The sequence below is a fragment of the Hylaeus volcanicus genome, chromosome 8, assembly GCF_026283585.1.
Source record: "Hylaeus volcanicus isolate JK05 chromosome 8, UHH_iyHylVolc1.0_haploid, whole genome shotgun sequence".
NCBI lineage: Eukaryota > Metazoa > Arthropoda > Insecta > Hymenoptera > Colletidae > Hylaeus > Hylaeus volcanicus.
In genome coordinates, this window is record NC_071983.1 from 2,858,528 (window position 1) to 2,885,862 (window position 27,335).

The 27,335-nt window shown below is 39.0% G+C and overlaps 7 protein-coding genes and 1 long non-coding RNA gene across 17 annotated transcripts in view; 1 reads left to right on the plus strand and 7 right to left on the minus strand.

Annotated features, from left to right (window-relative positions):
• LOC128880755 (uncharacterized) overlaps positions 1–4,527 on the minus strand; it is a 25,827-nt gene extending 21,300 nt beyond the window's left edge. For 4 of the 5 annotated variants that reach the window (XR_008457911.1, XM_054131149.1, XM_054131146.1 and 1 more), the window contains exon 1: positions 4,279–4,527. The gene's annotated coding sequence lies outside the window, so the exon portion shown is untranslated. Of the gene's footprint in view, positions 1–4,268 lie in introns of all 5 variants that reach the window. The other variant, XM_054131148.1, reaches the window with a different exon arrangement.
• A 945-nt stretch (positions 4,528–5,472) lies between these two features.
• Positions 5,473–6,711, minus strand: LOC128881114 (diphthine methyltransferase). Its single transcript, XM_054131849.1, has 3 exons — positions 6,108–6,711; positions 5,904–6,039; positions 5,473–5,836 (listed from the first exon to the last, which is right to left on the minus strand). The coding sequence occupies exons 1-3, from the start codon at positions 6,709–6,711 to the stop codon at positions 5,473–5,475; spliced, it is 1,104 nt and encodes a 367-aa protein (XP_053987824.1).
• Positions 6,712–9,313: 2,602 nt separating this feature from the next.
• Positions 9,314–12,140, minus strand: LOC128880759 (uncharacterized). Of its 2 annotated transcripts, none has more exons than XM_054131161.1 (2): positions 12,003–12,140; positions 9,314–11,010 (listed from the first exon to the last, which is right to left on the minus strand). In XM_054131161.1, the coding sequence occupies exon 2, from the start codon at positions 10,789–10,791 to the stop codon at positions 9,526–9,528; it is 1,266 nt and encodes a 421-aa protein (XP_053987136.1). In that variant the 5' UTR covers positions 10,792–11,010; positions 12,003–12,140; the 3' UTR covers positions 9,314–9,525. The 2 variants fall into 2 exon arrangements, with proteins under 2 accessions (XP_053987136.1, XP_053987135.1); XM_054131160.1 differs by lacking the exon at positions 12,003–12,140 and adding an exon at positions 11,454–11,592.
• On the plus strand, positions 11,962–14,519 carry LOC128880764 (uncharacterized). The gene is made up of 3 exons (XR_008457913.1): positions 11,962–12,103; positions 12,189–12,445; positions 14,208–14,519. It is a non-coding gene; the product is annotated as an uncharacterized LOC128880764 (long non-coding RNA).
• On the minus strand, positions 12,442–13,795 carry LOC128880761 (uncharacterized). Its single transcript, XM_054131165.1, has one exon. It carries the CDS (start codon positions 13,344–13,346, stop codon positions 12,804–12,806), a length of 543 nt encoding a protein of 180 aa, XP_053987140.1. The 5' UTR covers positions 13,347–13,795; the 3' UTR covers positions 12,442–12,803.
• Positions 14,135–18,367, minus strand: LOC128880756 (H(+)/Cl(-) exchange transporter 7). 2 transcript variants are annotated; one of them, XR_008457912.1, is made up of 13 exons: positions 17,905–18,367; positions 17,616–17,741; positions 17,212–17,410; positions 16,882–17,135; positions 16,614–16,791; positions 16,027–16,551; positions 15,796–15,965; positions 15,551–15,730; positions 15,269–15,478; positions 14,949–15,194; positions 14,796–14,876; positions 14,360–14,732; positions 14,135–14,278 (listed from the first exon to the last, which is right to left on the minus strand). XR_008457912.1 is itself a non-coding variant. In XM_054131151.1 (12 exons), exons 1-12 carry the CDS (start codon positions 18,061–18,063, stop codon positions 14,631–14,633), a joined length of 2,430 nt encoding a protein of 809 aa, XP_053987126.1. In that variant the 5' UTR covers positions 18,064–18,367; the 3' UTR covers positions 14,135–14,630. The 2 variants fall into 2 exon arrangements, 1 of the variants encoding a protein (XP_053987126.1); XM_054131151.1 differs by having other exon boundaries at positions 14,135–14,732.
• LOC128880760 (intraflagellar transport protein 46 homolog) lies at positions 18,056–22,483 on the minus strand. 2 transcript variants are annotated; one of them, XM_054131164.1, is made up of 4 exons: positions 22,132–22,483; positions 21,232–21,423; positions 19,554–20,060; positions 18,056–18,188 (listed from the first exon to the last, which is right to left on the minus strand). In XM_054131164.1, exons 1-4 carry the CDS (start codon positions 22,344–22,346, stop codon positions 18,167–18,169), a joined length of 936 nt encoding a protein of 311 aa, XP_053987139.1. In that variant the 5' UTR covers positions 22,347–22,483; the 3' UTR covers positions 18,056–18,166. The 2 variants fall into 2 exon arrangements, with proteins under 2 accessions (XP_053987139.1, XP_053987137.1); XM_054131162.1 differs by lacking the exon at positions 18,056–18,188 and having other exon boundaries at positions 18,642–20,060.
• Positions 22,484–23,794: 1,311 nt separating this feature from the next.
• The window catches only part of LOC128881494 (uncharacterized), a 15,189-nt gene continuing 11,648 nt past the window's right edge, over positions 23,795–27,335 (minus strand). The window contains exons 1-3 of one of the 3 annotated variants that reach the window (XM_054132570.1): positions 25,332–25,679; positions 24,757–24,968; positions 23,795–24,475 (exon numbers count right to left, since the gene is read on the minus strand). In XM_054132570.1, the coding sequence (XP_053988545.1) occupies positions 24,142–24,475; positions 24,757–24,968; positions 25,332–25,430 (645 nt within the window). In that variant the 5' untranslated portion in view covers positions 25,431–25,679 and the 3' untranslated portion in view covers positions 23,795–24,141. Of the gene's footprint in view, positions 24,476–24,756; positions 24,969–25,331; positions 25,680–27,056; positions 27,263–27,335 lie in introns of those variants that run through there. The other 2 variants (XR_008458090.1, XR_008458089.1) reach the window with 2 other exon arrangements.

The window sequence follows — 27,335 nt, forward strand, 5'->3', positions numbered from 1 at the left end:
TTAGATACATTATCTGAGGAATAGCAATGGATTTTTGCGATTACTTGGTTAATGTTTCACTTAATTTTTCTTTTGAGAATAGTACCCATCTGGCGATCGCTCAGGGTGGCCAGACGCCTTAAACTATTATTAAGCGTAACGACAGTCCGAACGTATCCAAAGAACAGGCTGGATCCGAGCGTAATTTCCACCTGCACCGATCCTGTTCGAACGCGTACACGGCGCTCTTTCCGATAGCAAAGCCGTTGCTTGCCGCTCGAAGCCATTCAACTCCTTGGTAATATGAACGACCGTTTAGGCGCGAGTTTTCTTAATCGAGTTCCAACGGAACGCTGAGATTCCATTAGGGACTCGTAAGGGTTCCATGAAAATTGCCACGTTGGGCACAGCCTCGCCAGGCAATTTACGACACGCTAGGAGCCGGAGAAACTTTTGTTCTTCGATTCCACGATTCGTGAAATTGTATTTTTAAAGAGAAACTTGACGAGTAACCAGCCTCGACGCAGGAGACAAATCACGCCGTTTTCGTGTAACAAGAATGGATCGAACGAATTCGTTTCATTCGTCACAGATTTAACATTTGTTAAGGGTGTATCCTGAATTAGTAGGTCTATAAAAAAGCGATTTTTCGTGAATTTTTTTAGGATGGAAAAAAATAATTAATTCTATCGAACTGTTTATCCTATTTTCATACGTATGTGAGTAGTCTGTACAAATTTTTTCAACAAGAAATATTCAAATTGAGCCGACTGTGGGGTAAAATAAGAGTTCGAGTCAATCGTTATCTGGACATTCGAACGAATTCGTTTAATGGAAAAACGCCGCCGTTTCCTTTATTTTTCTCACCGTGGATGGCGATATACCACGGCGTGGAATCACGGGAAACGCTGTTATCGCGTTACGAGTTAACGACCAGTAATAATGCCAGGGTGTATAAAGCTGTGATGAATCGCGACTTTAGAGAGTGAATCGTAAAACGAGAAATAAATTAACAAGAACACTTTCGATGGCGCAGAAACTCGTTTCCTACGATTCTAGGGGACACTCTCGCGTTGAAATCATCGGGACGATTGACGTCTCGTTGGAGTAGGAGGACTGGTGTGTCATAACGTCTGAAGTGGTTTCCACCCTGCTGACGCGCGAAAGGAAACTGTACAAATGGCGACAGGAGGAAATTCCTCCCTGGAATTCTCTCCGATCGCTAGACTGCGGATTTTGTCCACTGTATCGCGCGTATTAATATGGAGAACGCACAAAAAAATATACGTAATGCGCGAAGAATATATATACAGGGTGTCCCAAAAGTCGGGGAGGAGCCGGAAATGGGGGGTAGCTGAGACGATTCTGAACAACAATTTCCTTTGCAAAAATGTCGGATGGGGCTTCGTTAAGGAGATATTAAGAGAAAACCCCGACCAATCAGAGCGCGCGTAGACCGTTCGAGCGGCCGCGGTAGCGAAGGCTACGCGCTAGGCGGCCGCGCTCATTGGCTACCGCGAGCGCTGCATCGGCATCCTCGCGCTCTGATTGGTCGGGGTTTTCTCTTAATATCTCCTTAACGGAGCCCCATCAGACATTTCTGCAAAGGAAATTGTTGTTCAGAATCGTCTCAGCTACCCCCCCATTTCCGGCTCCTCCCCGACTTTTGGGACACCCTGTATATTCTTGTTTAATTCTAGCTTCTATATCTTATTATCTATACCTTGTTCCTCCCTGGAATTCTCTCCGATCGTGAACGTGTTAAAAAGACAAATGTATACTCTCGTAAGTTCACCCTGTATAACCGGTGATAAAGCTCGCTAAACCTGCGACGTCCCCTCCCGCGACGGGTTAAATGTTTGTCGAATACGATTATCGCACGGATGACCGAGCGAACGGATGCCACGAATAAACCGAATCGCGAAGAGAACTCAAACGTCGTGGAATCTCCAGGAGGCATCGGGTTGGAAAGAATCGTCTCGATGGCACACGTGTCCCGGCCTGGGCACACGTGACAACGACACGAGTATCCACGAGGATGCAACGATGCGGAGAGCATTGGGGAGGGGGGGTGGAGGAAAAAAAAAGAAAAAAAAAAGAGAACGGGTGGTTGTGACGCGTGAAGGATGCGAAGCAGGATGCTTCGAGCGCGCAATTGCGCTGAACGTAGCCAGTTGCGTGGACAATTAATCGCGAAAGGCTCGCAGTTTAACTTATTCTCTTTACATTTCACCGTAGGGTTCGTTAGGCAACGAAATCGGCGGGGTTAAACTCTTTGGGTAATCTGCTTTGACTTTTAAACAGCCCTCGGCGATCGCCGACGTATGTAAGCATTTCGTTAAACGTGGACCAGGGATCGGTAAGGTGCTCGTTTCCTTCCGCGCTGCCATTTTCGAGCGAAATTATCTACGAAACGAATCGTGCATCCGAAGGGAAATGGTATAGCCGGACAAATCTAGAAAAAAAAAAAAAAAAAAACGTTTCGATAATCGTTCGTTAAAGTTATAGCACGTATTTTTTCGTGTCGGTGTCATCCTACCCACTCTATCGTTCCGTTCTCATGTGATAACGTTGGCACAGCACGAGATCGATTAAACCGTATACCGCACACGCACAAACACCTATATGCGCACACCTACGTACGCATCGGGACACGCACGTCATCGCGAAACGTGCGAAAGAATCGAAATCTTTTCTTGTTAATTGTCCTAAGAGCGCGAACGCGAACGAATAACGCGAAAGATTTGCAAAGACAACGCCCTGTTTCCATAGAGTGGAGAGGTTAATAAACTTTAGCCACCCTAAGCGATCCAGTCTTTAGTCGGTGACTATATCTTTCTTCGTCCTTGATCTCGTAACCTGTATACATGCTAATACCTACCAAAAAGGGAATATGTTTTGCTAATCTTATACGCCACCTTTTTTCCGCGGTTAATTCAAATCGATTGGTCGGTCGAGGGAAGAAAGTCCACACGAGTAGTTCTTAATTTTCTTAATTAACGTCTACGATATTCCTTTAGTTATCTCTACTATCTTCTCTTCTTTTATTTTTACAAAAATTCTGCACGTCTTAACAATCGACACCCCAACTCGGAGCTTGCAAGAACTAACCATAACCTAAAAATAGCAATTAAAGATTCGGAACAACGAAAGAAAAGAAATTGGATATCAGCTTCGATCCCTAACGCGAGAACCATTACCCGGTTAGATCGTTAAAAGCGTTAAACAACGGGCGAGCAACGCTAAAGAAATGGATAGCGGTTGCGACCGTTAGATCGTATCTGAACTAACGATCAAAATTGCTGAGTAGAATAATTAATATGCTATTGGGTAACCTTCACAGAGTCTAACAAGAAACGTAACTGTCGAGCGAGCTTCGCGCTCGAGAGTCGGGCGTTTAAAATGAAAAAGAGAGAAACGCGATACGCAGCGGTCTAATTTCCTCTTTCAATTAGACTTACATTAATTCCGCGTCAACCAGACGGAAATTTTGTGCGTGAAACATTTTCGGCGTGTCGTTAATTTGTACATAACGATTGACTCGAATTCTTATTTTACCCCACCCTGTACAAGGCAGAACGATTAAACGACACGGCATTAACACCGTGGACGTCTCTTTCGGGCACACTTCGGTCAGCGGTTACAATTTTGGTAAAACCTAACGGTAAAATAAGAATGAATTTTGTTCGAGTCGTCGCGCGAATGAGATACAGTAATATCGGTAAGAAATTATTTTCTAATTTAACGAATGCTAAATCTGTAGAAACGTAAACTATCAAAAGAATCCATTCGATCGTAGAGTAATATTTGGATACGGAATTATAATACGGCGAATGGTGTAAACGCGTCAGGATGTCGGCGATTAGAAACTGCCTCGAACTATCGAAAACTCGGTGCACAGCCGATCGTTTACGTGTGACGAATAATTGCGAATCGATGAACCAACGACAGACTCGAAACGAGGATTAAATTGTCTGCGAGCGGGCCCCCTAATGACAAGGAAGTCGAACCGTTGTTCTGCCTTGCTTTCACGAAAATATTCTTGACAAATAACGTGTTCTAACCTTCGCGACGACGCTTTTTTGGCATCCGCGCGAAAGGATTCGGGAAACGAGTTGGGATAATTTTGCAAGGATACGCGCCAAATCTTTTCTAGGTCATTCTACAGGGACAGGACATGCACGGTTCCACAGCTGATTTTATTCGTCGCGGCGAGAAAAATTCACGGTACGTGACACGGGACGTGATACGAAACAGAAGACGTTCGCGAAATTTTGAAAGAAACGTACGTGTACTTACCGCGGTCGGTTCACTGATAATTTACCGCGGAATTGCACGCGAACTTGTCACGAAGTAATCACAGCACTGACACCACGCCAAAACAGCCCCTGCGAACGACTGATTTTTATCGAACTGGCCGCGGCGAAATGCAGCTCGCGCTCCAACATTGCCATCTTTCAGTGGCTCCCGTAACTATTCCACGTCCATTGAACACCAACCTCGAGACCCCTAATTTTATCGGCGCATGCGCAGTACTTTTCCTATCCAACCAATTACCTTCAACAAATGAATGTAACACGATTATAAAAGGTATACGCGGTATAAAAGCATGTATTCGAAGCACAACGACGAAAAAGATCGTACACGATCTAACAAAATCACATGTTTCTAGTTACATTTCTCAGTTGTCTAGGATAGGCAATTTATTCGATGGAATATTTCCAGCTCTTTCTCGTATATACAGAGTGTCTCAAAAATGTTGTAACACCTTGAAAGGGGTGGTTCGGGGGGGTGATTTGAAACAACTTTTTCCTTAGCGAAAATGTTGTCCGAGGCTTCGTTGAGGAGATATTAACGGAAAACACTGACCAATCAGAGCGCGAGTTTGCCGGTGGAGCGGCCGCGGTAGCGTACGAGGTCGGCCACCTAGCGAACCACCCTTTTCAAGGACCTCCAACATTTTTGGGAACCCTGTATATCTATTAACAATTGACGATACATACAGTGGATGTAGAATGTATTCGTACACCGATCAATTTCCCAAAAAACTTTTGTGTGAGATTGTAGTTTCTTAACTTCTTTTTTTTATAATCAATGATATTTTACGTATTCTCAGAAATCTCCAAGATAGATATAGTCCAAACAACATTTACTAGTTAATATAATTTGTGAAATTAACAAAAAAATTGCGAAAAGTGGGTAAAAGTATAGAAGTGCGAATACTTATTCCTTCAACATTTCTATCGTTTAATTGTTTTTTTCTTGTTAATTTCGTAACTTACATAAATAGCTGTCTTTTTTGTAATCTATCTATTCTAGAGATTTCCGAGAATATGTAGAATGTCATATGAACAATAATATAAACAGTTATATAAATAATATAAACAATATTGTTTATAAACAATAAGTTAATAAATTACAATTTTACGCAGTTTGTTTGGAAATTGATCGGTGTACGAATACTTTCTACACCCACTGTAAGTAGAGATTCATTTAGTAATCCCCTAAATGTGTTGCGGACAATTTTAAAACGTGATCGTAGAAGGAGCAGGTACCAATCAAAGAAACGTTTCCTGCTTCCATTTTGGGTATTCGTTTTACAATTTCTGCGCTGTTTAAAAAGGACCAATCGCATCCGTACGCTATACTTTCGTGCTCGTTGTATTCGCTAACGACAGACGGTGCATCTGTTCTCTCGCAGTTGATTATTCGAAATCCGCCATACATGCAAGCGGCGAGTAAATAGTTTCTCTTGAATGGATCCCATTTCAAACGCCACACACCACCGCCAAGATCGGTTTCCGAAACGGGTCGTTTTATGTTTCTTGTATCCCATAATCTCAACGTTTCGTCGTAACTGAAAAATTGTAAATATTTACTAGGTCGTTACGCGTGTTACATATATTCTACTTCTGATACGCCACCTTCCAGACGATAATAAAAACTCTTTTGTCGCATTACTATGAATGCTCGTAACACCGGCGCCATGAATTTTGCTTAACGCGGTGGATTCACTTCCTACTCTCGTATCGAAACGTTGGAATTTACAGTCGTCGCCGCCTTGAATGCAACATAAACATATTCGATATTATTTTCAGCAACAGATTCGAGACAATTTACATTCGTACCCGTGTATATGACGTTCGTATCCCAGTAATCGAAAGCTGCGATCCAAGCTTCGAATGCGTGCGCGGACCATGAATTAATTTCGTTAAGTTCGTTTTCATTTATTTCGAATAACGATATAAAACCTTTCGAATCGCTAACTACAATTTTTGGATTCGATTCGTTGTTATCCATCCATCTTCCGGAACACCAGTCTAAAGATAAGACGAGAACTTCGTCGTCGCTATGGGAAATTTTCTTCTCCGTTAATAATTCCAAAGTTTCCTTCTCTTCGATGATTTTTAATTGATAAACTTGCAAGTAGCCTATAGAATTCACAACGCCAAGTAAAATTTTATTTTGATACGTAACGTGTGCCCATTTCGTGTCTAACACAGCAGGGACTTCTAGCTTTTGTAACAGTACCAGACGTCCATTGTCTACGACTCGAAACATATACATTCGTCCTAAGCGTTTTAATGATTCCGATTTATCCGATGTTGTTTCACTGTCTTTTGTTAATTGATACGTTCCGCATACAAATATATCTCTGAAGGGATTTGCTGGGCACCATTCGACAGAGTCGGCAGAAAATTCGGTATCGAAGCTATCCAAAGTGTGGAACATGATTGATTTATCGATCTGTAACATATAACCCTTTGGTTGATAAATATACATTTTTCGTGTTAAAACGAGTATTACATTTAGATATATTGTAAAATACAAAGGTGCCACCCATTCCGTAAAAAGTACATATTATAGGATTTACACGAGAGTATCTTTATTTGTACTATAAATATTACAATTAATGAAAATTATATAAAATATTACATATACAAAATTGTTTATTCGAAAATGGATACATGCAATTATATATTACTTTCAACTATATTCGTTACTAACATTATTAAAATACAAAAACAGAATTTGTTTTAAAACATTTGGTACGAAGTTTACTTTTGTACGAGATTAAAAAATGTTAATAAATAGCATATGAAAATTGTATAGTCTTGTATATAATATACACGTTGGTTAAAACTATATTGTTGTCATTGAGATCATATCATTAGGGACGATACATAGTCGCTGGTTAACTTCTTAAAAGTAATAATACACTTCTGAGCAAATTTAAGTATCATAGGAACTTTGTTTCTTCATTTTCATCATCCAAATATTTTTATAATAAATAAGTAAGCCGCATTACGCTTACACACCTCGTAATATTACAAATATTAATATGGTGTTAGTTCTCTATTATTTAGATTTTTTATTAAATATTTCTTTCTATGATATTTGGGAAGTATATTTGTACTATCGATAATCCACGTAAGGATAGTTTACTCTGCATTAATAGATATTAAACGCATTGTACTAATAAAGAATTTGTATATGTTTGTACTCGCGGTTAAGTCCGATAGAATGCGTCATCCGAGACATTTCATATTTATCGTTCGCATAAAATCAATCGTACCTCGCAGTTCGAATAAATTATTACATTTAGCGGCTATTACAATTATACTCTTTGGCAGTAAAAACCTAATAAATAACTTCTCATGATTTAAATAAATATACGATGACATATGCATTTTTAATAAGTTTATAAAAATACAAAGAGGCGCGTAAATACCTTCTTTATGAATTGTACTAGATTTTCAATTAACGACCGTTAACCTATAGTCCAAATCTGAGGTAGACAAATTGGCATTCTGGTTCTTGCATATAGCGTGTACATACAAATACTTTGTTTGGACAATAGTATGTTATAAGTCTTTGTGCTTTTCATTATTGTTATCTATAGCTAAGTACTTTTTGAATACTTGGTCAGCTGAAAATTAACGATATGTATAAAACTATTAAAAATAAGCGTTTCATTGACGAGCACTTTTCTCGGTCTCGACTAGACATTCTCTAACTAAAATACGCGCGTGTACGATACCGCGTTTAATTTTTTCAGCAGAAGTACGACTGCCGGCATAGGTAGGTCGTACCTCGTGACCAAGTTCTTCTATGACATTAAGTAGTTGTATATATTTTGATTGGCCAGGTACAGAAGGAATCGTTTGCTGTAGCGCTCTTGGATTTGGTACACTCAGTAATGGCTCTGCAATCTTTGTTGAGACTTCAATGTTTCCTCGTTCTTCTTCCATCTTCTAACTTTTTCTTAAATAAATAACCTAACAAATAATTTACGAAGGAGATCTAAATTATAAAGAACCAAATACCATGAAGCATCTCTTATGATACATCGGTTTCATTGTATAAAATTTTATATTTTAATCGAAAATACTGACAAAATTGATGTAGAGAAAACGATAACCTTTAAGTCTTGTATGTTTCATGTATTTTTGCATAACGTTTGTTAAACAAAATTAGGGAACTCCCAAATATAACCTCAAATCAAACATGTAATTTTATTTCATGTATCGTAGAACTTACCTTCAACGATATATTAATGAAACGCAGATGTATATCTCACAGAATAAATAAATAAGTTTAAATGAAAATGAAGTATAATGTTATAATTTAATTCGTGAAATACATGAAATGATCGACTTCTCCATTTCACCGCTTGCAAGCCAATATGCAGTGATGTTACATAGATGTACAGTTTATGGTGTCGGTAATTTAAACAGCACGTGGGGGGAGAAAGTACCGAACTGTATTACTTAATACTTTCGCGCTACTTTTAAATTGATAAACACGCGAGTAATTAATTAAGGGCATGAAATCAATACACATTACTGTAGAAAATTGTTGTTTTTTCTTTATTCAGATATACCTTATAGTCAGTTATATTCAAGGATTATACTTTCCATAGGTATGTTTTGTTTGATCAATTTTTTTCTGTCTGTATACTGTAGGTAATCGCTAGGTACCCATAGTTTCAACCAAAAATGCGATACATTTTCCTTAGAAAATATATAAACGAAGACTCTTCAGTGTACAAATTGTTTCTGCTTAATATTATTTTATTATTTACTAAATTAGACCTTAATACGAAGAAATGATTCCTTCGTGATTTGCATCTATGCATAGAAAATGGTGGTCTTTAAGTTCTTCCTAATAAAAAGAAACAAAACCAAACGGAAAGAAAATGTCTATTCTTTAATTTATACCCAATATTATGCGTTACGAATCGATTAATTTCTTTTAGGCATCCACAAAAGTGTACATTCTTCCTAAAAATCAGTTCGATTATTATTGAAAGTGATAGCAGGTTACGCAATTATTATTTTCTCAACCTTTTACACTTTTCTTTATTAAACTTATAACAACTGATAAAATCGTATAAAATATGAAATAGTAAGTATTAGATATTTATGCACAATTTTGCGGATGCTAAGACACTCCCTTTAAAATATACTGCTGTACTCCATACAATGTACATAGCATTATCTAAAATAATCTGCTAAAAATCTATTCGCTAAGTGTATTGGCAGATCATTGCCGTGCATTATGTTCCGTTTCCAGTAAGCATTCTCGTACAAGGATTCTCGCGTGCTGGATGCCCATCTTCAGACGCTCGGCTGCGCTACGACTTCCAGCATACGAAAGGCGAATGTCTCTTCCAAGTTCTTCGATAATAACCAGTAGTTGAGCATATTTACCCTGACCGGGTACAGTAGGGAAGTTTATCGTACTGGATGGGCTAGCCTGTGCTACTTGAACGGTTTGAACATTTTGCAAATTTCTTGGATTTGGCACGGTGATCACAGGTTCAGGGATTCGAGGAATTTCCGGTACCTTTGGTGGCGGGGGATCGTTTAATTTTGTTATCGTTATTTCATTTAGTTTAGCCAACTCTGTCAGCTTTGCCATTTCTGCCATTTTGGAATATTCAGGCATCTTCGTGATATCGTTCTGTATATTTGCCATTTTAATCATTTCATTCATTTTTGTTTTTTCGTTCATTTTTGCAATTTCTTTAGCCATTTCATTAATTTGTGCAATTTCATTTAATTTTGTTATGTCGTTATTATATTTAGCCATTTCCGTCATCTTCACCATCTCGTTTAGTTTAGCTATTTCGTTCATTCTTTGAACTTCGTTAATCTTTGCCATTTGGGACATCTTCATCATTTCGTTCATTTTGGCGATCTCGTTAATTTTTGTTATATCGTTATATTTAGCCATCTCGGAAAGTTTCACCATTTCGTTCATTTTGGCAATTTCAGACATTTTAGCAATTTCCTGCATCTTCATGTATTCCGTTGTTTTGGCGTACTCTGCCATTTTCTCCATTTCGTATCTTTTAGCCATATCCTGAGACATTTTGTTTAGTTCGGTCATTTTGCTGAACTCGGCGAGTTGAGCCATTTGAACTATATGTTCCGGTACTTTTCCCCTTTCCATCATTTGCTTTAATTCTGCAGAAATTTTATTCATATTCATTTCTGACATTTGAGCTATCGTTGCTGCATCTGGCATTTTTGAAAGTTCTGCAATTTTCGAAATTTCTCTGGCTAAGTTTTCATCCAAACAACGCTTCTTTTTAGCACGATGCCTAGCCATACGCTGAGCTTCCTGCATTCTTCTTATCGCTGCCTGCTCCTCTGTCTCTTTCGCTCTGGCGTTTTTCATTCTCTCTGCTGCGGTGTACAATCTAACAGTGCGTTCCTCTATCGTTTCCGATCTTAATTTTTCTCGTCTATATTCTCGCATTTCCCTTACCTTTTTAAGGTAAGACTTTTTCTTAGCCTTAGGCATAACATGCACTTGTGCACGGTATAAGTACAATTACCTATATAGTCTGTCATTTTTGTTAGTTTTCGATATCAAACTTCTCACAAAATATATTCTATGCATACATTTTTGGCTAAATGTAGCCAATACTGTTCCACCTTTCTTGATATTGACAAATCGTTCATTCGAATACCCTTTGTATACAAAATAATTCTTACGTTACATTTGATTATTACCAATTACCTGTAACACAAAACGATACAAATAATTAAAATTTGTTAGAAATGTATTGAAAGATATTAAATTTAAAAGAAATGACAGAGATAAATTTACATGTTTCAAAGCGTGATAAGGACCAATAATATTTCTAACTGTCATTCGACTATCGTCAAATAAAAATTAATATCAACTCGGATTATTGATAGAGATAGCTTAAGAATTTATTTGGACTTGGAGAAAAAAAAAGCATAAATCCGGCGTTTTCCTTTGAGAAATGCCGTTAACCACTTTCTTTGGTGCAGCGAGTGGGGAGAAAAAATACGTGAAAATTAATTCGTATCTCTGACGTCTGAAAAGACGCGGGTAATGAACTACAAAAAAAATTCCATAGCACGTGCGCAAAAATCGAGCGGCGAATACTGTTTTCGAAATACGTATATGTGTAGGTGCGTGTGCGTATCGTGTACCTGTGTCGCGTTGCTCTTATGTATGCGTGTTCTCCCAAAATTCGAAAGAAGAGCGTCGTGAAGTAGGACGCAACGCGCATGCGCGCCAATCTAAGAACGCCGTCTTCTCTGGAACGTTCACCAATCACAACAATGGCGGACGCAATTCGGTCAGTTCGGTAACGCACGATTAACTAACCGCTGAGATAAACCGCGTCGTGGATCGACCTTATCTTACATCCGAATATTCCTCGCGATGGAACGCGTCCACCAATGCCGTTCGTACGATAATTGATCCGATATTTCTCAAGATATTCCGGAGACAAACGCACAAAAGCAATATCGGCCGACATGTAAGATTTTCGTTCGGAGCCACTTTAAGGGGCCAAGCGGGGTCGCCGATAGGCTGCGTGTGACGTGGTTGCGTTTATTGACCATAACCCCTTCCTACTCCCGTCTGCAACTTCACGACGGACAGGTGTACGACCTGAGAGACCGCGAAACAATTGACCGACGCCGACTGCTTCTTAAAATACATGACGACATTGCCGAAAACCCGTCGACACTTACGAAACATTCAGCCCCGTCTTATCGTCTCCGCCTAACGGAGATCTCTCGCTTCTCTTCCTTCGATAAGATGCTTCTCGTTCCCTGGAAATATTCGATTCACGGTAAATTTTTCTTCGATGTCAGGAAAGAATGTTGAGCTCCTTCGAGGAATGAACAAATTTTGACGGGTTTCTTCGGTTCTTTCAGACGAGAAGGTGAGACTCACTTTACGGTGAAACTCGTCAAGAGGATTCGTATTTCCGACGAATTTCCAAGTTGTGAAAACATTTTCCTGCGACAAGGTTGAAAATAATCTGTGACGATTAATAACGATAGTAACGATAACGATTATTTTAAAAGACAATTCGTGTTCAAGTAACGCACTGTTTTTCTATTCAAACATTTCAGACTTACCCATATGCCGTTAGGTAAATTAAAGAAATAACGTGTGTATTATTTGCAAAGTGAGTGTTTTATTAAAATTTTTCTAGAGATATGTTTACCATTTCTTTTATTTAAAGTATTTGTCGGTTACGTATTTTTGTATGGAGTATTACTGTTATTATATTCATAAATTTGTTTTACTATTTGTGTTTGCGTATCTTCTGATAGTGCTCTATACTATCAATTCGTACAAGTGAAATTAATAAATGTATTCTTTGCAATTGTTATATCTTTTTATACCAAAGCTGTGTTTTGATATAATTCATATTTTTTCTATGTAGAATTAGTATTAAAAATTTGACATAGTTTCATAGCTATCATGAAAATAAGTTACCTATTTAGTAAAAATTATATATATATATATTTGTTGACAAGCTACTAACGTTGCAAATTAATTTCTGTCTCTGATAAGCACTCTTTGATCAACATTCTTGCTCGCAGAATGCCTACTTTCAACCTTTCAGCTGAAGTTTTACTACCAGCGTATGCTAATCTAACATCTTTTCCTAGTTCCTCGATGATTGCTGATAACTGAGAATAATTATCTTGCCCGTAAGATGTATGCACAACAATTGATGCTCTCTGCATAGGCAAGCATGGTTGAAATTGTTCTGTATTCGATACTCTAACAATGGAATTAGTGTTTTCAAATGTAATATTTCTTCTTTGTAATTTTGCAATTACAGAAAGTTTATTGAAACTTAAAGTTTCGAGCACCTTTTCCTCCTCTAAGGCCTTTTTCTTTTTGGCTCTAAATCTTGCCATTCTCTGTGCATCATGAAATCTTCGAATTACAGCTTCTTCTTCTGTTTCATGTGATTTTGTTAGAAGTCTACGTGCACTTTTCTTTTTTTCTCCAATTAAATCGGATTTGTTTGTTTTCAATGTATTCTTGCTTTTGTTCCGCTTGAAACTATTCATTTTTTCAATTCGGATAGTTCTTTTTGATTATTGTTTATTTTTATCAAAATGGCATAATAATGCACTGTTCGAATGATTATTCGAATTAGCCTCCTGTTTTTTTTTTCTTTTTATCGATTTACGCGCATGCGTGAAGTGCAAATGATTCAGAAGCCAATGGCAAGAATGGTGGATAGTTTCAGACAGAGCCGATAAACTTTTGAATCACATGCATTTGGACGGAAAATATTTGACACTGATTCTTAGTGTTGCATTTCCATTTATTTCCGACAAAATTTTCTATTCTTTCGTCAAGCTTAAATACTTGCGATTATCGCAAACACAAACAAGAAAAATAAGGTCGTCACACTCACACGTAAGACATCGTTGTGTACTCTTTTAGTCCTACGAAAAAATTCTAAGGTCTCGATTTATCGGAGATTACTAAGCGATATGTAACTGTCTTCTTCTTGGTATGTATTATTGTTTCAAGGTGATTCACTCCTAAAATAGCAATCTACAATTAATTGCTAGCGTTTATTATATATAAGGTCGTTATAGATATCTACATTATTTTCATGTAAATAATGCGTTCTGGGAAGGTTCCTTTGTAACGTCATTCGTTAATCTTTGGAACCGTAATTAATCATCTTATATTCCAATGATAAAACAAAAATTAATGCTTTATATAAATAAATGTTAGATCCATGCAAGGTACAGTTGCTAGTTTAGATGTTTAATTTGTTCATAAATACGTAGGTAAAAAAAATGAGAAGCAAGTATAGAGTACACTTTCATAGAAGTATCAGTTTTGTTTCATATTATTCCATTTATTTTCTGTACATTATTCTCTAATCTAAAATATTTTTTTCCTTGTTCCAGATTGTACACAAAGGTTTTGCATATTGTATCACATAAATTATTGGACATGCTTACGATCCTGGATACTGTCTCTGGAAATTAAGTAAATTAATATGTATATTTCATCGTATGAGTATTATTTCCTCCTATTACTAGTAATTCTTCCAGTATACCTTTTTTTTAAATTATGGTCATGGCTGGGCTGGCAATTGTTTGTAAATAATTAATATTATGTACATTTTGTAGTCGATTAATTTTACTAATGTTTCTTGTTATTTTTAAATTATCCAAGTTTCGTTTTTGTGAAATTTTAGCCTCGTGCAGCTTAATAACCTCTCTCGAGTTTATAAATACAAAAGCGTAATATATGTATATATGTATCGTTGAAAATCTTTTTAATCAATTTTGTATCAAAGTTCTCTAGATCTATTAAGAAACTTAAAATTAAATTTTGTTACTAATTAAAAGTTCATCTAATCCCATTCTTCCCCTGTGTTTCCATATCCTAAACCTGGCAACATCTTTCCGTGTAATCATTCCAATAACCTAAAAAATATTTTTCAATACAATATTTTATACGATCTTATGAAATGCATCGATTATCGGTACCTCGTTCGCGTCATTTATTACTGGTAAATGACGAAGGCCTAAAGCCCTGAAAAGTCTAAATGCTCGTGGCAGTGCTGCAGACTGAAAAAAAAAGGTTCGTACAAGCATTACAATTTTTTATCTTTGTAAGCGAAGTAGTTGTAAATAACTAACATGCTGTAACGTATACGCAGAAGGATTCATGAAAGGTCTCAAATCTATCGTATAAGTCTTCTCCGTTTCTGTTACGGTGACTTGTTCGATTGTTGGGTATCTGGGATATTCTTTTCTGAACATTTTAATACTCAAGTTTCTTCCCCAATAGTCTTCGTGTTCGTTAAAAATTTTATTTTGCAGTAGGACTATTAATTGGGAACGTAAGATTAAGCCCCGAAATCGTCCATAGGAATGAATTTCAGTCTAGAATATAAAATTTAAAAATAAACGACATTTTTTGTTCATATAAAATAAAACATAAATGCAAAATTGATTACCTGGTCGCTACTAGGGGGATCAACTATTGGAAACCCATTAAATGTTACGCATTTAAGAAGCTCAACTATATGTCCTACATTTTCTACAGTTTTTAATGTTACCACAGGGTGACTCATTATTTCACTGGCGTATATGTTGTTCGACAGCGGTGGAGCTTCCCATGGTAATATTGGAATTCCAGCCATTTGTATATGAATATCATAAATTCCCTAAAGTAATACCATTTGAATCGCTTGCAAAGACTTGTATAATACGAAATAAAGATTGATATATTCGTGTACCTCGTTGAAAAAATCTCCAACCCATTTAGCCATAATGAGAACTATTATAACTGGTAAACCAAAAGATATTCCCTGAGTAGATTCTATGAGTATAGCAGTTAAACTTATCGTCATTCTAACTACTCCACCTAGTTGTGCAGCTGCGCCTAAGAAAGCATACTTCCCGGGAGCCAACACATCCTGTAAAAATACATAGTTCATATTAAATGCGATATTTCTATTATATATTTATATTCTATTCTTACACAATTAGGGAAAAGTTTTGCAAGACCCGATCCGATTAGTCTACCCCATGCTGAACCAATTAAAAGAGATGGAATGAAAAGTCCGCTAGACATGGACAGACCAAAAGTAAAAACAGCCAGGAAAAAGTAAAGCACAACGAAGATCGCTAACGTTATATCGTTGTGAGATCCTACAAACAAAACATTTATTACACATGAACTTTATCATCTTTTGCGTATATAGCGGTGTACCTTTAGGGTCGTGAAATAAAGATCGCACGCTACTTTCTGGCGTTTGGAACCATAAAGTTGCGACCACATTATATTCGCCTTCGTTGCAATACATTTGAATAGGAAATTTCGTGGGATCTTGTCCTATCGGCTTGCAGTCGTTTATTATGTAAATCATTACAAATCCCATTGTTGCGCTTAGTACACCAATCAAAAGAGCTTCTATTACTTTTGACCATCTTTTTTTAATGAACCTGAGACGGAAACAGCTGATCTTATAATTTACGTAGTTCCAACAAGCACCTAGAACTCCACCTATCACTCCCATTAACATGAACAGAGGAATTTCATAAATCTGATACGATATTGCTTCAAATTTTCCCAAGTTTAGTAAGCCTGGGTAGGAAAGGTCACCAGGTCGTCCATGATATGTACTAAGTACAATATTTAATGTAAACGTTGTAATCATACTGGCAAAAAATGTTCTCCATGTAAGGCTTTGATTAAAAAAGCTAGTCCCTTCTTCGATACTGAATAATACTCCACCTACATTATTTTTAAGCAATTGATTCTTTTTTGTCACGCATATTAAATTTCCTACTACTAACCAATTGGTGCTCCAAATGCGGCGGATACACCAGAAGCTGCTCCTCCCGATACAAAATCTCGTTTCTCGTGGTCCTCTCTAAAATATTTAAATATTTTCAAATCTTTGTTAAACGTTGTGCTTTTTCCTTGCGATATCCCTGCTGCTACTACGGCCCCGGCATGTATCATGGGTCCTTCCTACGAGTACCATTGTATCGATACGTCGAAATACTTCTCTATGTTATTTAGCAACAAATAACGGTAAGGGCGATAACAAACGATATTTACTTTTCCACCAGCTAGACCTCCTACTACAGTACAGATTACTCCAACTGCTTTTACCGCTAATGTTTTAATACGTACAACTCGAGGCATTTTAATTCCATTTAAATAACATTTTACTTGGGGTATACCGCTACCTGCAGCAACAGGTTCTACATAGGATACTAAAACAGCTCCTATTAAAATAGGTACTAAATTCAAAACTAACCATATGAAATATGGAAGCCATAAACAGTTTTGCGATACACATTGATCCATATCTATTGTGAATTGTAAGGAACAACAATTAAGTTTAAATATATTTTCCTACAGTTGTACAGCAATGTTAAAGGATACAAAATTTGAGAAAACCATATTTTACACTCGTTAATTGTTCTATAGATATATCTACAAAACATGCTATAAGAGCTGTGCAGATGCCTATCAATAAGAAGATGAACCATCTGGCCAAATTTTTTTTAACTACAAATTTATATCCCTTTTTTCTTTCTTCATCTTGTAAAAGATTATTCTCACAGGGATCATAATCTAAACTCTAAAAGAAAAAGAAAGAAGATTAAAATATATACATGACAAAAAATATCGAACGAAGAATTACTTATGAGATAAGATATAATATTCATACTTATATGTAATATTTATTAGGAACAAGTATTAATAGAATTAAGTAGCAAAACAAAACTTTTAAAGTTTAGAACGATATACTTCTTATGTTCATAATAAAAGTAAAGGAACATTACCTCGTAATTGGCAGATAAGAAATTAGTGGCTCCAGGAGTTACTTCTTCTGTATTAAGCCTTCTAGGGTTATTCGTTATTGTCTCTATAATGTTCTCTGAATTCTTGTCATCGTGACTGTAGACATTCTATAGAGTAGAAAGACGCAATTATTAAAAGCAAACAGGAGATGTTTGCAATTAATATTATAGAAACGAAAGAGGAAGAATATGAATGATAAAAAGTATCGATTAGGTTAAGCTACGCTGTCGAAACAATGGTTGTAAACTTAAATTAACGCTGTTCGCTTACCCGAAATCTAACATTGATGTTGTCGTTCGAATATGACGCAAAATTGTTTCTCGGTTTCAGTAACCGCTCTCTGTCAGTTTCGTCATTGACGTAACTGTCAACGCTGTCTTCGATGCTGGTGTTTATCAATACATTTGCGTGGCTCGAAGAAGCCGTCATTTTTTAGGTATCGTCACTCGAATCACATTTTATACGAGCACAAACGGAAGACAAAAAATTATCTGGAAATATCCATCAAGCCCAATTCTGACGTTTTTCAGTGTCACCACATGCTTGACTGTACTCTGCAAGTTACAAGACAAGGAGGAAAATATTTACATTACTGGTAGCCACGTGACTAATACCGTGATTCATATTAATCAAACGGTTCTCAACCCATAACATTTGTCATTGTAGAGGCCATTCTAGTTTGGACCTTTGTAGTCTTACGTCGGCTGAGGCTCGACAACAAACTGCGACGAAATTTGAAAATGTGTACCGGAAAGAGTTAATCTAATCGAATAGATGCTAATTACTAATAGAATAGATGCTGGTATCTACTTATCGTCGAATGAAACCAGGGCCGGTTTTAGCAATATTGGCGCCCGGGCGGTTGCCCGACCGTGGCCCCCCCCCCCCCCAACGCCGGCCCCGAATGAAACTTATTCGAAGCATCTGTATTTCGACCCTTCAAAGGGTACATCTTTCTCGAATAAAGTTTCCACAAATAATTATTTTGCAACGTGTAGTAATTTATATATTCGTTTATTATCGAGAACGTATCTGTGAATAAAAGCGACAGAGACGGAAGGTTGAGAACAAGTACGCGATTCCGGAAGTCTCATCGATAACAAAACGTGCAAGCGTTCTTTATCAAGAAAGTTTGCAGATAATACGTATCCAGATTGGCTTTATTAGGTCTGAATGGATCATTTATAATGGATACGATTACGAGATATAATTGCATTCGTAGCAGGAATGGTGTTCAGTTGCAGAAGGAATACTTGGGGATTTTCAGCTGCGTAAACGATTTTTTTCTTGTTCGAAATACGCAACCATACCGTTTTATTACGAATTCGTAGAATAGGAAACGCAAGATAAAATTATTATTTCCTTGTACGTACGAGATGCTACAGTATTTCATAAATGTTTTCTTTCAATAGGGGGACACTGGTATATTATGTAATTGTTATTGTTTTAATCGCAGCATTCTTTACGTTCTTTTTTTTCTTAACTTTTTGTTTAACTGACAAAGCGTATGGCATAACAAGGGTACGTCTGAATGGCAGTCGACTCTGATTATGGTATCATTAATTACGACAATCTATGAGTCAGAAAATAATTATTTCATCAGTGATAATAATAACTGTGCTCTGTGCATTGTCGAGACTATGGTCAGCACTAACGATAAGACCTAAATCGACGATGAACGCTGACGAATTGACGATTGCCTCTTTCTTCGCATTTGCTATCTCCACTCAGTGCCGGTTTTAGCAATATCGGCGCCCCGGGCAAGATTATCCTGGCGCCCCATTCGGGGGTTACAATTTTTAAGAAAAAAGAACAACGCGATTCTTATTCATTTCATTTCTTTGGTGTTTCAATACTTGTGAGCTCTAGCGTTTCGTACTTCCAAGTAAAGCGTGAAGAGCGTGTGAAGCGCTTCCAACCTCGAGCCCTCCTTGGCAGGAATGTCCAAGAGGTTGCAAACAACGTCGACGAGTTGCGGTAGCTCGCAGTCCAGTTGCGCGAAATCTAAGTCCATTTCGTTCAGTTTCTCTTCGACCTCAGCTGGCCACTGTTGGAGCAAAGCGTCGATATCGGGCATAGGTTTCGTCAGATGAACATCCGGTGGATGCTTGCTCCTGTGAAGCTGATTGATGTCGTCGATCCACTTGTCGATGGACTTTACGTTCTTCTCGGCGTCCTCGATTCGCTTCACTACCGTCTGCCTGGCTGCACCTGCACTTCTCATGTGACTGCGTAACTGGAGATGCAACACGGCTGGGTCCGATTGATTGGTGCACGGTTCGTCCAGAACGGTCAATCCTATTTTGTCCTCCACTCCATCCGGCCTGGGAATTTTTATGAAGGCGTCTATGTCGCCTACCGCAGGGATGTAGTCAGGGATAAACGGTATCAGCTTGTAGTTCAGCTCCACCTTCTGTGGCGTGTACCTGTTCGAAAAATAATAACGTCAACTATATAGAAATATGTTGGGAGTAATCGTTTTTATTTATTAAATAATTTCATTTACATTTCGATCTGTACATACAGACTATAGTGAACTAAAATTCGGACCTCTGGTCAGAGAATCATACAGAACAATATTTAAGAAATAGAGGTCAAGACAAGTTTATTGGTGGTATTTTAATATTGTAAGGTTTGTTATAGATATAAACAATAATTATTTGCTATAATAAAAGGATTTTAAGAAAATATTAAGGTGTCGGTAAAAAAAAAGTAGTGGCGCCATCTAAGACGAAGAGGCAGAAACTATTCAACAAACAGCTTGAGCATTCTTCTAACAGATGGCGACACTTTATCGATCTGTTAGCTACGATTTGATATTGAATTATTTACGTAATTTAGCGTTATTTCCACGTGAATGTTAAATAGAATACGTGAAAATATAAAGTAGAACTCGTAAGAAGCTTAGATTATGCGAAAATATTGGTGTCATTAAAGACATACAGTCGTGCCATCTAACACGAAGAGGCAGAAACTATTCAACAAACAGCTTGGGCGTTCTTCTAACAGATGGCGACACTTTATCGATCTATTACCTACGATTTGATATTGAATTATTTACGTAATTTAGCGTTATTTCCGCGTGAATGTTAAATAGAATACGTGAAAATATAAAGTAGAACTCGTAAGAAGCGTAGATTATGCGAAAATATTGAAATGTCGGCATAAATATATACAGACAAACTACACTCGGAACAAAAACATATCTAGTACAAAGAAACACACTTAGGCTAAGATGACTTCTAATATTAAGTATTACATGTAACGATGTAAATATTTCTATTTTCGTATCGTCTTTTATATATTTAGGACTAATAGACCTACACAGGTTTAAAGTCTATATATGTTTATTATTTTTTTCGAATAAACGCCAACAAACAACGAATTTTAGTTCGTCCTTCTCACCGCGAGATGGCGATACCGTCACCGCCCCCATAAATGGGCTCCAAGTGGAAGCTTGTATTATTTATCTTACCTGTCCCTTATCTATCCCTTATCGTCACAAATAAAGTTCAACAAACAAGTGAACACACTCCCAGCATACAATTATATCAGAATAATTGAGAGACATCATGAATTAATCTTTATCCTACGCACCTTATTATGTTTTGGAACAGTTCCTTCACTTCCATCGACACGTCCAAGTTCTCGAAGTCCTTAGGATTGTATACTTCTATCGGCTGCGCGTTATTCGTCCCCTGTATGTCGTCATCGTCGCTTTCTTCGCTGTCAGAGGGATCACTGCTGATTCCCAATGACTTTCCAATGCTATTGTCATTGTCGGAGTATCTGGCGATTAAAGAGCTTCGTTAGGAGAGTCCGATCAAACGATTATCTCGATACTTCGCAACGATAGACCGTAGTCATTAATGCGCGACAGTTTCGTTTCTACTAGGATTTTACGATTACTCGTACTCAATGTACGAGGGTCGTTCGGAAAGTAAGTTTAACGGTCTGATTACGTTGCGAAAGAGTGGTCGAAACACAGAAACAAGGTCGTTTTTAAAATTCTCAGACAATTTTTTATTTTTCTACGTAATCGCCACATCTTTCAATACGAGTAACGAGTAACAAGCTTTTGAATTCCGTAAAGGCGTAATGATTTTCGTCCACTTTGCGTCCGCTGGTCGTCGTTCGCGCTCTTCATCGTGCAACTCTTCGCGGCCATTCAGGAACGTTGTTCGCCAACGCGTAACCATCTGCAGGCTCGCGCCGTAAACAGAACATAATCGTCGATAAATTTCTGTGGCTGTGAAGTATTTTAGCGGTAAGAAAAAAAACTGATTATACTACGCGGTTCACACTTGGACGCAAATTTTAACGGAATCGCCATTATAAAATGTTACCAAAACACCGACCGACCAGAGACTACGACACACGAAACCGATCAAAATAAACGAGAGAACACGTTTCTAAAATGTTGTAGTTGTACCTTTTCACCAAGACCAGCGCTAACATCGTTAAACTTACTTTCCGAACGACCCTCGTAGATACTACCTTCGAAAGTTCAGCTTCTCTCGCGGGGAATTTATCCCCATAGAATTCAAACTCTCCACTTTTGGTGTTTGCCTCGGCCTCCTCGAGCTCGCTGGCCTACGGCTAACCGGGCTCTTTATCTCCTCGGCGTTACGCACTTCGATTGTCTCGTCGAACTTGGCGAACGCTGAAATATCGTGCGATTCGTCCTCGTCGCTGCTGTCTTTGACGTTCATCGTCCTACGATAGCCACCCGCTTCCCGCGCGAGCTTTCGATAGCTATCTAATTAGCGACAAGAAAAAGTTCCAAGGGAATAACTACAACCGTCAGGAACTCGTTAGAATCTAACGGAACCTAGCGTCAGCGAACGAATTGTTTCGGTTTCCGAGCGATCATCGTTTCTATAGCGACGTTGCGGCTCGATGAGCGCAGGCTTCGTTGCCGCCATATTGGTTCGTAAACTGGAGGGTAAACCGGAGGGTAAACTGGAGGGTAAACTCGTCGAGTAAAGAAAAAGATCGATCTTTCTTTTGTAATTTTACGAAAGTACGTTACTTAGTAGTAGCTTCACCGGTAGCTTTTTTAATTCAACTTCTTTCATGGGAGAGGGAGAATTATTAAAGAATCTCTCGAAAATCTCTTTTTATTATTTGCTGCGTTCTACGTTTCTTTTCAGACCTCCGTAGCATTCACGATTCCCTAGAGTTACAAATAATCGAATCTAAGGAGATCGAAGGAATATCGTTTCCTTCATAAGAGGAGTACAACGAAACGCTTCTCTTATCCTCGTTGCTAAATTACGTCTAATCCGGTGATTATCGATCCCGATACGTGGTCGATCTTTCGCAATATAATAAAATGTCTGCGGCCGTAAAGTCGCGCTAGTTTTTACGACGGTGGATGTATGTACGCGGATCGTAATAAGTTTACGACATTCGCCAGATAAAATTTCCCCGCGGAGTTTGGATCATTTTATTTATTTATCGATAACACGTCCAGCGCGAGGCGTGAAACTTTAATGCTACGTCGGAATGAATTTCGATGAGACGTGCCAAACGATGTCGAGGATTTTATTTCTCTACAAAATATTACAACAGCCTGTAAAAAAGGGGAAAAAGAACGTGGAACCAAAGATCTTCGGTGACGATCGGTCCCGATACATCCAACCACCGGTTCGCGCAGTTCACGGATCCAGTATCTTTCTTTTTTTATACAAAATTTCGACACCTGCGTTCCGTGGAACCGGCTCTCCGTCCGAATCGGGGGTTAGGCGCGCGTACAAAATGGTTCGTCCTCTAAAAAATTATTCTCCCGAGCAAAAGACCGATTACAAAGTCTGCGGCGACAAGATCGATTCGAAATAAAAGCTCGTAAAAAGCGGTAAACGGCTCGAAAATACAAATAAAACGTCGCTCGAACCTCCGAGATCTCGTTAACGAGCGAGATCTCCCGAGGATGGCTTCGAACGACTATGAAGTAACCGATTGATGCACGGCTGGCGACCGCGTGCGCGAGGAATTCGCGTTGTAATCGATTCCGAGCGATCTCGCGGAATGATTCATTAGGCGCGAGTGATAACGCTAGACTGCCCCGTTAATTGGTTGGAATGCTAAACAACGGCGGAATCGTTTCGTATCTCGCGAACGCTTCTAAGCGACTTCCGTCCTTGGACGAGCGAACATGCATCGAACGTTTGCTATATAGGGGCTAGATTCAGGGCGAGGGAGGGAGATGGGAAGTTTACCTAGGACATTCTAAAACAGCTGCACATCAGGTATTCCTTGAAGCAACGGGCGCAATTTCGGTAATTTCAGACTAAAGATTGACATCGGTAGCAAAGGAAAAGGGGGCTGTTGTAGCGCCCCGTTTGGACGGGCACCGTTGACTCGGGACGGGCAAAACTCTAGGCTTCGAATAAATCTGAAGTTTGCCAATGCGTTTGTCTCGTTTCTTTCTATGGAGAATGTAGAAAAGAGGAAAGGAGACAAACATATCGGCAAACTTCAGATTTTCGCCCATCACTGCGCTGGCTAAACACGGTACTTCCCGTAGATATGGCCGCTCCTGGTCCGCCTGATCAGCCAAGTTTGGCTGGTTTTGTGAAACGTCTTCTCGGTTTGGGTGCTCTGCGAATTCTGCGGCCAAGCGCAGCTTAGACTGAAGATGGACTTCTTCAGGATGCCTTTGCTACGCTTGCGGTGTACGACGCGAACCCTGGATAAGCTGTCGTCGGAGGGACTCCTCGTTGGGATACGTTCAGGTACGCGGATCAGGTCGCCGCAGGCGTAGAAGCAGTTCGTCGAGCTGGAAGCTGCGCTGGGAACGTAATAGGGATGGGTGCCCTGTTGGACGTCCGAGGATACTCTGTAAACGAAACGATAAGAACGGGAATCTTCGAATCGAAGCTAGATTTTCGGAATACGAGTACGGCGAAGTCTCCATAAATGGACAAATATCTCTACTGTAAATGCACTAGTTCCGGTACTAGTTCGGTTGGTCAAGCCATCTCGGCGTAATCGAGTAACATACATTAAAAGAAACAAAGAGAAAGGGTTATCGCGATTAAAGGGTTTCGTGCAAGGGACTTGAGGATTTTATTTTTATTTTTGTTTTTTTTTAATGAAACACGAACGATCGTCACTCACGTTTCGATGGCTGCGGAGGCGTAAGGTTGTTCTTCGTCCTTGTCGCACTTGGACGTGAGCATGGCGATGAGAAAGAGGACGGTGCAGAGAACGGAGAAGGCTAAGACGTCGCCGGTGATGTTCCTGGTGGCGATTCCCCGTTGCTTCGAGTCCGAGTAGTCGACCTCGTCGTTCGTCGCGACCAGCCAGACAAATTTGTGCAGAATCAGATCCTGAAAGGGGGACATCCGTGAAACTTTTATAATAAATTTCTGTGAAACCAAAAACTTTACTTCGAAGAGAAATATCTGTAAACGTTCACGACTCGATGTATTATTATTTCAATGAATAATTAGTTGTATTCTGACAAAATCACTTTTAAATTACATATGTCGCTCTAGAGGCGCCATCCGAGCGCAAAGGGTTAAGGGTTCCGAAGATACGAGAGTCACGTGACCCTATTTATCGTACGATACATAATAAACGCCCATCACTGCGCTGGCTAAAGTCCTACTGAATCCAAATTCCCGATCTCGTTATCCTAATCGCCAACGTACGCGCGCGTGCCAACGGAAAGGTTAATCGCGCAATCCTACCCGTAAGTAGACGAATATAGGACGAACGATCAGCTGCACGAGATAGTAAACGTCGCTCAGGTTGTCCATCATCGATCGCAATTGACCGATCATCGCCATTTTCGATCGATCGTCGAGCAATCTTTCATCGGTCACGGTGAATCGTTTCTTACGCCATCCCAGCGCGAAAAAAATCACACGCTTCGTCCACCACCGCTCGGAACTTGACAAAAGCTCCTTCGAGTCGTCGCTATCATTTGTCCTGCCACGATCGATATTTTCCCAGAAAAATTGAAACTGGCAGATTTCTGATAAATTGGTAGATCTTCGAGCGGAAACTTCTTCTCGCGAAAGAATCTAGATTAGACCGGGGATTCTTGCGCGGAATCGTGTTTTCTCGAATACAGAAAAAAAGGAAATCAAGCTTCAAGGGAATATTGTTTCCCTTCGAATAGGGTTTCGACGACACAAAAATAGTCGATTTTCCAAAAGTTTGTAATTTTTAAGTAACAGTAGGTGTTACGTGATTTCGACTTCCCGCAAATGTGAATCCTTTGAGAAAAATTTTGAGAAAAACACGTTTTTACGCGTCAAAGATCGAACTCGCTTGGCAGCGTTAAGCTTCCGCGAATTGTCGCGGTGCGTGGGCGTTAATGAATGCATTCGAAAGCGAACAAAGGCGAGCGTTTCTGACAGAACCTTCCTCTATTGTTTGACGAGTTCGGGCTGCTGATGGCGGGAACAGCGTTTGCCGTGTGACGTAAGGATCTAGCGATTAAGAACTAGTTGTACTTCCTGCCTACAATTTTTTAAACATACTCGGTAGCGCGTTACTATACTAAGACCGAATTAATTCCTAGTTGTACACCTAAAACTCGATTTTCGAGTCGGTTCTCAAGATAACCGACGTTTACTATCTTATTGTTCGTCAAATATTTGTTTAATCGAAGGCAGGATCGCGCGATTAACATTTCCGGCCTGAGACCCGGCCTGCTCGCCGCACGAACAAGGACCGCGAACATCACCGCGTAACGTCTCGCCAAACCATTCGAACGATTAAATTTTACTTTCGTCAAATATTATCATCGCACCTGTTTAGACCGACGATCAAACACGGTCGAGCAGCTATTTTATCTACGATACTTCTTCTGGCCTCTTTTAGAGTCTATTAACCCCGATGATAAACGCGCGTAACTGAAACTGTCTCGCAAACGTTGCCGCAAGAAAAATCTCGAGAAAAACTAGTTGGACGTTGAATTAACGTCGTTAATCACCGGTGACGTTCGCGCCGGGTATAGGTGTAATTCCAACACCTCTTCGAAAGCTTGTCGCGTACGTGCAAGACGTAAATTTTACTCGAGCAAATAGTAACAAGCGATAGTGTACACACGTGGCTAATCGAAGGCCTTGAACGGCACTCGAGCTAACAGTTATGGCCAATATTTTCACGTTTATCCATCGGTGCAGTTTCCTCGGTTTCCTGCGGATCGACGCGGTTGGGAAATGCTAATCACCGTCCACGCAGAACGTTCCAATTACTTCGCAATGCTCGATCGCTTAACGAACTTTCCGATTCTATTGTATCAGTTCGATTTTTAAACTAAACCTGCGACTGTTTTTATGTTCGGATACTCGAGTGATTCGAGAATACCGGAAAAGGTATCGAATGTACAATAAATGTTTTAATATAAGGGAGAATAAAATTGATATTCATCCGTTTCAATTGACATAAAACTCTGTTTGTACCGGTTCGACGAAAATTCTTCATCGTTTTCCAAGAATCATCGATTCCACTCGTCGCAAGGTTTCCTTATACGTGGCCTGATAATGAGCTGACGATGAGACATGGTATTAAAATAGATCATCTGGATTCACGATACTTCAACGATGGAACTTTTCTTGGAGAAATTCTCTTTACCGGACCCATCGATTTTCCCTGGGCAGACTGCAAACTGCAAACAAATTATTCTATGTTACTTACTTCAGACATATTTTGTTTGCGAGACACATGCATTATAAAGTATT

Bases quoted from the DNA above. Each gene is read 5' to 3' on its own strand.
- LOC128881114 (XM_054131849.1), bottom strand. From the start codon at position 6,711: ATGTTCCACACTTTGGATAGCTTCGATACCGAATTTTCTGCCGACTCT. The intron at 6,040-6,107 runs GTACGAATGTAA...GTTGCATTCAAG, and splicing joins TACGAACGTCATATACACGG to GCGGCGACGACTGTAAATTC. The intron at 5,837-5,903 runs GTGGCGTATCAG...ACAATTTTTCAG, and splicing joins TTTTTATTATCGTCTGGAAG to TTACGACGAAACGTTGAGAT.
- LOC128880759 (XM_054131161.1), bottom strand. From the start codon at position 10,791: ATGCCTAAGGCTAAGAAAAAGTCTTACCTTAAAAAGGTAAGGGAAATG.
- LOC128880761 (XM_054131165.1), bottom strand. From the start codon at position 13,346: ATGAATAGTTTCAAGCGGAACAAAAGCAAGAATACATTGAAAACAAAC.
- LOC128880756 (XM_054131151.1), bottom strand. From the start codon at position 18,063: ATGACGGCTTCTTCGAGCCACGCAAATGTATTGATAAACACCAGCATC. The intron at 17,742-17,904 runs GTAAGCGAACAG...TCTACTCTATAG, and splicing joins ACATCAATGTTAGATTTCGG to AATGTCTACAGTCACGATGA. The intron at 15,479-15,550 runs GTACACGAATAT...GTATTACTTTAG, and splicing joins TTGGAGATTTTTTCAACGAG to GGAATTTATGATATTCATAT.
- LOC128880760 (XM_054131162.1), bottom strand. From the start codon at position 22,346: ATGAACGTCAAAGACAGCAGCGACGAGGACGAATCGCACGATATTTCA. The intron at 21,424-22,131 runs GTAGTATCTACG...TTTAATCGCCAG, and splicing joins GAGAAGCTGAACTTTCGAAG to ATACTCCGACAATGACAATA. The intron at 20,061-21,231 runs GTGCGTAGGATA...TTTTTCGAACAG, and splicing joins CTGTTCCAAAACATAATAAG to GTACACGCCACAGAAGGTGG.